This window comes from Stigmatopora nigra, chromosome 7 (genome assembly GCF_051989575.1).
Source record: "Stigmatopora nigra isolate UIUO_SnigA chromosome 7, RoL_Snig_1.1, whole genome shotgun sequence".
Lineage (NCBI taxonomy): Eukaryota > Metazoa > Chordata > Actinopteri > Syngnathiformes > Syngnathidae > Stigmatopora > Stigmatopora nigra.
The window spans coordinates 4,395,340-4,404,690 of NC_135514.1; the positions used below are offsets into that span (position 1 = coordinate 4,395,340).

The following is a 9,351-nucleotide window of genomic DNA, read 5'->3' on the forward strand; positions in this document are numbered from 1 at the left end:
TGTAAAATCACTAGCTGTAGCCAAGCTCGTTTCCCACATTTCTATCATTCAGATATGTTCTGTGATATTCAGTTAACAAATTTCCCTTTGCCTTACTTGTCTCGGAATCTAGGTTATCAGTAAGATGTGCCGTATGCCTGTCCTGATGAGAACATTGCTGATAAAAGGAAGGTTAAGAATGAGGAGCATCCACATTCCGAATGAGCCAAGATGAATTTTATATTTTGGACAGGCTCCTCGGCTTCCCACTCACATCATCACATTGCCGATCTTGACTTTTTTTTTCGCTTTGGAGCTTACCATTGCCCTAAAGAGGAGCCATCACACACAGATGTGGGGTGTCAAGACTATTTGTGTTATACATTCTCCACATTTCTTATGAAAAGGGCCCGTTTCGTTGCCAATTTTGGTTTGCTTGGACTAATACACTTGAAGCAAGTTTCAAATAAACACAACTCTTTTTTCGCTCACTTTGCTTCGGCGCGTAGTGGGGGGACAATACGCCGGTTGTCATGAAGAAGTTTTATTGGAACATTTAACTTAAGGAGAGGGAGACTGAGCGGATAAACAAAGCATTCCTTTCCCTTTCATCACCATTTAACTGTTCCCTTCACATTCACCTTCTGGCCAGTGCACACCAAACCAGAAAACGTGTCAAATAAATATAAATCAAAAAGAAAAGGTTTATCCAAAACTCTAGTGCTCAAGCGCTTCATTTGTCTTTGTTACTTTGTCTCATTTCTAACCTTGATGGTCCCTGCTATCTCCCCGAATGCTCACGGGGGGAACGCAGCAAGTTTCAAGTAGCACCATGGCTGTGGTGTTCCAGACTTATAGCCTGGAGGGCCATTTGGTTATTCTCAAGGGGATGGTTGTTGTGTCAGTCATTTGCCGCGCCTACTAAAGAGTGCACTTAGCATCCTCTGTTTCCCCCTCACAAGCATGTGAAGAGTGACATGATACTGTACAAGAGTCTGGACAGCATATAACATTTCAAAGCAATTTCCTAATTGTTTCCAGGCCAAGGTCGATAGCCTATATGGGAGCAATCCCTTTCTCTCCAACTTTTTTTCATCCACAGATTGGAAAACATTAAAGTGTTAAGTAAACTTGACCTAAGCAGGGTAATTCATTGGGAAATTGCTGGGCTTTTCGTACATTCAGTGCTATATCAGTGACAGTCAGGTTACCTTCTTTGGACGGTCCCCATCTGTCTGTTGCTATGTACGCAAAAAAGGCTTTTGTGCAAAGCTGCCAATGGGCATTTTTGGCATTATTTGCGTTAGAATATTTCCAAATAAAAAGATTAGATTAAACCAAATACCTAAGAATACTCCAAGACACTTGTATTATTATATACTCCAATCGTTGCTACAGTGGTTATGTACTGTTTTTTCTGAATGACATTTTTTATCCATAATATTCAATTAGTATTTATTCTTGCTTATACTTGGACTTGCTTACATCTTTCATTTTTCTAAACTAGATGACTCAGTATATCATTAAACATACACGTCAAATTGTAGTAGCACATTACCATATAGATTATTAAACTTAAAATAAAAATAATTCAAAAGTGGACTTTCCCAATTTTACTGTGGTACAAACGTCCAGCAATGTTTTATTGGATTTAATGCATAAAACAAAAGGAGGGTGGAATCAATCCAAATAAAAGACTTGTTGACTTGGTTTTGAATTTTATTTATAAAGTAATGGAGTGAAATAGTATCCATTAATATATGAATATAAATGATTTTATAGATACTGTAAAAGCTCTTTACACTGAATGCACCTCAAAACTCAGGTCCAATACGCAATGATGAGGTAGACACTTAACAATGGTATTTTCCACCCTCTGCAAAAAAAAAATGGACTACGCCATAAATTACTCTTATCAATGTAAGAAATATATGATTATCATGAAACTCTGTACATCACAAATAATAAAATAATTATAGAATAGAAATTATACCGATTTGAGTGCATTTTGTATATTTACAAAGAAATGCAGTTCTCTCATTTCTTCATTGGGAGCACTTTGTAAAGTTATCGACTATACAAAATATTTACAGCTCAAAAAAATAATGAACAGCAGTGCATTCAAAGCTAATGTGCATTTAAATATCGCATCATTTGCGAGTCTCTTGTTTGACATTTTCCTTATCAGAGCAGACAAACTGTCGGCATCTCCTTAGCGCAGTAAAGCTGCGGAAGTGCATTTCGTAAAGATGCAGACTAGTTTCTCTCAGGTGTGTGCTTTTAAAAACATCTTTCTTCAAAAACAGCGGGCCGACAAGTCCGTTTTTGTCCCGTTCTGTCCGGAAAGCACACGGTGACCCTAACACAGCGCCTCCCGACTGGTCTGCTGTCAGGCAAAAATCTCTTGAAGGCATGTTCTCCTCATTTCTGACAATGTGTGTGCGTGTGTTGTTCTCTCCCCTCTCAATTCTTCTTGTTCTTTTTTTCTCTCTCCTTTTTTTTTTGCAAAAGTTGCACGGGCCTTTAATGACTCCAGTCGGACAGAGGCAATTATGAGCCGGATGCACAGACCCAAAAGAGTCCGTCCTACAAACAAGATTGCACAACAAGAGCTTGCAAATCCAAACGCTGACTGGCAAAAAGCCTCTATGCTCTACAGCCAAAGCACGAACAGGTGCACAGTGGCACCCAATGGAATTCCATCACACAATGAACGCATCTCTAGGGAACAAGGGTCTGTTTGATGACCTGTAATTTTTGCATGGTTGGGAAATAACACTTTAAGGCAGATAGAGAGTGCATTTTTGGAAAGCGGTGACTTGGAATAAATAGAAAATATCGCATCTAGCATCCCATGTGGATGGCACGAGTCGAGGTATCCCGTAAGGACTTTACTACCACCCATCAATCTCCTAGAAAAGCGTTATTTTATTTGCTGAATGGCCGCTACCTACACCCACACTGCTCCACCACCATATCCTCGTACTGTTTGTACACTACATTGTTGCCTGCGTCTATGTAAAGGATACTGATTGGACTCAGTTTGGTGGGGACGCAGCAACTGGGAGGGGTGCTGGTGGGGTCCATGGAGTTCATAAGAGTCTGTATGATGGCATGGTTGGTTGGTTCCAGGTGGGATCGGAGTGGGAAGTCGCACACCCCCTCGCAATGGTATGCCTCGTAGTCCAGAGGCGCGATGATCCAGTCATCCCAGCCTAGCTCTTTAAAATTCACATGCAAGGCCTTTTTGCTGCACCTGGACTTGGATTTCTTCCCGTGTCTTTTCCCGTGTCGGTTGCTCAGCGCTGTCCTCCTCCGCCTCCTGGGCCCCTCTCCCCTGACCCCCCTATAGGGCATGCCTTCCCCCTGCTCCTCTTGTGAAGTTCTCAGCACCTCTATCTCCCTGATAGATCTCCGTGACTTGATCTTTTCCTTCATCTCGTTGAAAAGGTTCTCCCTTTTCTTGGAGCGGGTGTAGGCCACCAAAATAGCTTTCTCCTGCTGGGACCGCCCACTCCTGTCCAGGCCCAGCGTCCTCAGGTCCAACTCAATATCAGAATTACCCAGGGTGACTCTGAGCTGGAAGCAGAGCAGCGATCCTGGATATTCAAGAAGATGATGCTGTGAATGTCGCTGACGTTGTTGATGAGATTTAAACATCTCCCACACGTCCAGAACCTCCCATCTGGACTTGGTAGCGTCCAAAGGGTCCAGCAGTCTTGAGTCGAGCAGCATATCAGAGCTGCAGGGGTAAAGTTGGATGCGGTAGAGGCCTGTCGTCTGGAAGTCTCCTAACGCTCTCCTAAATATCCTTAATTCCACCCCAACCAGCTCCTCTTTGTCTGAAAGGGTTGAGACATCAAACAGATACTTTTGTCTTCGCAGAGGAGGGTGCAAAAGATCATCTGCAAGGATAAAAGAAGAAAATAATTGCAGTCAGATTCACTTAGGGTGTACAGTGTTCAGATGGGGGAGGAAGGAGGCTCCAAGAGGCCTTGCACCCCCCCCCCCACACACCCAGAAACCACACCAAAACAGACAACTATCATTTTACCCCTTTTCTGTTAAAAATCTCTCCTCTATTTTTAAATGAAAAAAATGTCCTTGACTCCTAACTATTACATATTATAGACTGCTTTAACTGCATTGTATTATCAGCGTCCTCACTAAGACACAAATTCAGTTAGATATACTATTTACATTCATACATACAACATTCACACTCACAAAATCAACAATAACTATTGCAATAAAATGCTTTCCTGATCAATTTTTCAACTGTTTATTAAAAAGAAGCAAAAGTCGTCGTTACAAAATATATATATATATGATATATCATTCCTAATTTTTTTAGTAATCCTATTCACGCTTTACGCAAGTATGGGAAAAAAGTTAAATATAATACTTGAATTGCAACAGGAATTTTTCAGGTTGATATTATCCTGCTTAATGTCATTTGTTATTGATTTAACGATGCCTAACTCAAGAATATGTCAAATACATTAACATTATATTTTGTATGGACGCATGTTTAATCACTGTCGTTTTGGGCTTTTTGTGTGTTGATGGATGCAATTATTTGCATTGTGTTTTTTTTTTTTGTACTTTAACATATCCACTATATTTGGACAACTATTAGCAACTTATTCCATTCAAGAATGATGTGTCAAATTGGTGCTGTGCGCCAGACATAACACGGCAAAGGCCTATAAACTCAACTGAACAATGCACAATTAATGCATTATACTCTGCAGAAAAGGGGGCGGGGCTGTGCAAATATTCCATCAATGCGAACTTGTGGGAAAAAATCATAATAGTTTGCAATAAAACAAATGGATGAACTTCGTTCATGCAAATTTACAACTGTAGACATGCAATTAAAATATTGCAATTTGAATATAAGTTTATAAATAATAGCTGAACGCATGTTGTCCTCATTTTAAAGTACATTTTTAATGTTTTTAAATCCCCTAAAATTTACTTTTTGAATAGGCATTCAATCGCGAAGTAAATTGCAAATAGTAACCCTAATGATTCCGTTTAAGTATTGCATTTTTCGAGCTGAGTTGACGAGCATAATTTCCAAATATAAAACAGTGTGGACCAATCAGAGGACTTCGTGCGCACACTCACGTCAATTGAACAAACTATTCTAAATAGATATTTTATTCTTCTTGTCAGTTTCCCTCGGTGCACCCGGCCGAGTAAAACCGTAAAAGGAAAGCACAAAAAAGAACAGATTAAAACCTTGTGCTCGTTTGTGTGATTTGCGCGTATGGTCTGCATTATGTTCCTTTTTTTTTTACCTTTTTTTAAGACCTTAAACAAAATCGAATACATGTTCGCCAAATAATTAACAACCCGAATTCCCATCTTTCTCATTAAAGCCCTTCCCCTATATATTTCACTCCATCTTGCCAACGACAACATCCCCCTTAAAATGCCCCTGACCGGACTGGGTGAACAGCCTGTTGAAATTACTGACATATTCGTGTTGACAGACAAGAATGTACCAGGTTTTCTTAATACCGTGATTCCGTTAGATTACTTACGACCTTATTTTTGCCTAACAACAATGAGTGTATAATGAGAGTATATGTATGTATAATATAAATATATATATATATATATATATATATATATATATATATATATGTATAAACGGCACTTGACAATTAACTTTATTACGCGATTAACACGGTAAATTAACAATAGGTAAAATAATGCCTTCCTTTGTCATGCATTTGTGTTTCATATTGATTTAATGTTATTTGATATTTAACCAAATGCATCACATTAAGGGGTTTTAAGAGGTAAGTTAAAGGCGAACCCAGAAGAAAAGGAGAAAAAAGACATTGAGGTCGCTTATTTGGGGAAGTATCATTGATCGTGGCCTTCATTACGGGAGAAGACGGTGTTTGATATGTTTTGACATGAACACTCAATTAGATCAGTGAGTTCAAATTGTACTCCAATCAGCCGTTCGGTGCCAATCGGCTCTCAGAGGGTCTCAGTTCAGGGTCAGAGCAGTGACACACCACATCAAAATCACAGGATTAAAAAAGTGCGGCTTTTTCCCCCCATCGAATCAATTCACACTGCAAATAACACACATAATACTGAGCTCGTAAACGTGTTGTCTTTGTTTTGGAACTGGAATGAGTGATATACAATATATCATGTTTCTTTATGAGTCAACTATTGAAAGGCAATCGTTACGGTGGGATTTTATTTTTGACTCAATGACTTTTGAAAAATATTTATGAATGAAATTATTCCATTCGCTGGAGATATGCTAAGGGTTGTTGATTTACTACTACTATTACTACTACTACTACTACTACTACTACTACTACTACTACTACTACTACTACTACTACTACTACTACTACTACTACTACTACTACTACTACTACTACTACTACTACTACTACTACTACTACTACTACTACTACTACTACTACTACTACTACTACTACTACTGCTTCTGCTGCTGCTGCTGCTGCTGCTACTACTACTAATACTACTGCTGCTACTACTAATACTAATACTACCATTACTGCTACAACTACTACTAATAATACTACTACTACTACTACTACTACTACTACTACTACTACTACTACTGCTACTACTAATACTACCACAAATACAACTACTACTAATAATAATAATAATATTTCGACTATACTACCACAAATACTACTACTACTAATAATAATAATAATATTTCTACTTCTACTAATAATAATAATAATGTTGATGATAACAGTAATAAATAATAATAAGAAGAACGTTTTCAAGTCGAATAAATACTTGCTTCTGTACTCAAATGGCAATATTGCACGAGAGAATAATGCAATATTGCACAACGTCGAAGCACTTGCTTTCACACTAATAATGGCTCAAACACCTGCTCCTTATAGAAGACCCCCCCCCCCACACACACACACACACACACATACACACTACACACACACACACACACACACACATACACACTACACACACACACACACACACACATACACACTACACACACACTACACACACACTCGGTTGGCAGGTCGGCCACTTGAATGTGAAAATGTGCAGGGTATTTCATTTCAATGCCAATTTCAGGATGTTGTGCAGCGAAACCACAAGCGTTGGAGAAAAGGTAAAAGTTTCCCATATGTGGCTTTTTTTTCTTTACATTTTTTAAAACCCTGCACTGACATTGATTTACAGCCTTCCTTTCGCAAGCGTCTCAATTAGTGTTTTACTGTCGTGTTACCCAAAGGTTAACCCTTTATAGGGGACTTACTTAACTCATTCGCTGCTATGACGCCGCTAGACGTCCAATCAATTAAGATTGAGGTTGGCAATCGGTCAAATGGATTGAACGTCTAGTCATGTCAATGGCATTGAAAGATGAGCATTAACAGCTGATTCTCCCCATTTAATTGAATCATCCATTGTTGTCAATGGCATGCGATCAGTGAAATAATGTCAAATTTAAGAGAAAAAGATCGATCTTGAGTTATATTGGGGGGCATAAAATGAGAAAAAAATAATCTGTTGTCCTATAAAGTCAAGCTCGTATGTTTTATTTAGCATTGTTGTTTAATTTGTCTTTTTTGTTCAATACTTGATTACGTGGCTCTCGAGCTGCACACGGCTCCCGGCCAAAGTAAATATGGCGCTTTGCTTCTTATCATATTTTGTATAATCTGTGGCTCATTGCCTCATTTCATGTTTCTCTTATTTTATTTATTTCTTAAAACACATTGAAATTCATTATATATATATATATATATATATATATATATATATATATATATATATATATATATATATATATATATATATATATATATATATATATATATATATATATATATATATATATATATATATATATATATATATATATATATATATATATATATATATATATATATATATATATATATATATATATATATATATATATATATATATATATATATATATATATATATATATATATATATATATATATATATATATATATATATATATATATATAAGCAATTCGAGTGCTATGTTTAATAATAGGGTTATTATTGTGTGTTTTAGTGTATGTGTCTGTCTATTTTGGTAGGTCACTGCGTGGTGTGGCTCTTTGACACTCATAGATTAAAATTGGTGCTCAAATTTGTTCCCCAGCCCTGAATTTGCTTCTATGTCTTTTTTTTCACGTAGCCCAAAAGAAAGGTTGTCAAAATGTATGTGGGTGAGTTGGCCGCGGGTCCGAACCAACCTGTTCCTCTGTCCACGAAACTTGTGATGGTGTTAGCAGATTTGGAGGAGCGGAAAAAGCTGGAGTTAAGTCCGAGTTTCTCTGCTGCCGAGTAGGTCCTATAAATGGAGAGCATATACTCGTGTGGCACCACGTCGTCCTTCAAATCGTCTTTGCGTGGACTCATCGCGTGATGGGAGGAAGCGAAGATGTCTTTGAAAAGTTTGCTTGACCTTTGTCCGCCCTGATGAGGGAGTTTGGCTCCCCGGCTCCTCTTCGGGGCGGAGGGCGAGATGATAGCAGCAGACTGGAAGCATGGTATATTCCAAAGGAAAACAAGGAGCAAGCCCACGTAAAGCGTGACGAGTCTGCATGCAAACATGGCTAGAGGGTGAGTGAGGAATGGTCGTGGAGAGACTCGTGGATTTCCTTCCCTCGCCTGAGCCGGAGATGGTCTGCGCGTCAGGGTGGGAGATTGCTTTTGCGCCCCTTCGAGAAGTGCGTTTTGCGCTCTGGACTGCGCACAAGAGCGGAGGCTGTTTGGCCGAATGGAACACGCCCACGCGGGCGCCCACTGCTTCCCAATTTCATGACACCCACTTGCGAACACCCAGCCAAATGCCATTAAAGCAACGACCCGGGAATCCATGTGGGAAAGTTTTGGTTGCACTTTCGCAGCACATGGATGGAGTGTTTTTTTTTAACCAAAACATCCTGAAGTGTACAACAACAACAACAAAAATAAATCAAAACAATAAATAAGTATTCAAATGACATTATACTACTTAAAAACGAATGTACATTATAGTTCAAAGTTAACACAAATGAAGAATAATATATTTAATTAACCTTTTATAAAGCTCATGACCATTTATGCTCATTAAAAAAATCTGAAAACATTTTGTGTATAATGTGATGAAGCCCAAACTGTGATGTTTATACATATTTGAATGAAAATATATATTATCTTATGTTAATACCAACAATTGTAACATTACTATATATTTTCATTAATGAACACATTTACCAATAAATAAGATGTTGATAACTACAAAAGTAATACAAATTGAAATAAATACAATAAGAAATGTTTTGGGACCCAATAACAA

At 38.1% G+C, this 9,351-nt stretch overlaps 1 protein-coding gene across 1 annotated transcript; it reads right to left on the minus strand.

Moving 5' to 3' along the window:
* Nucleotides 1–1,582: 1,582 nt before the first annotated feature.
* gdf6a (growth differentiation factor 6a) lies at nucleotides 1,583–8,834 on the minus strand. The gene is made up of 2 exons (XM_077720726.1): nucleotides 8,264–8,834; nucleotides 1,583–3,884 (listed from the first exon to the last, which is right to left on the minus strand). Exons 1-2 carry the CDS (start codon nucleotides 8,622–8,624, stop codon nucleotides 2,926–2,928), a joined length of 1,320 nt encoding a protein of 439 aa, XP_077576852.1. The 5' UTR covers nucleotides 8,625–8,834; the 3' UTR covers nucleotides 1,583–2,925.
* Between the last annotated feature and the right edge of the window lie 517 nt (nucleotides 8,835–9,351).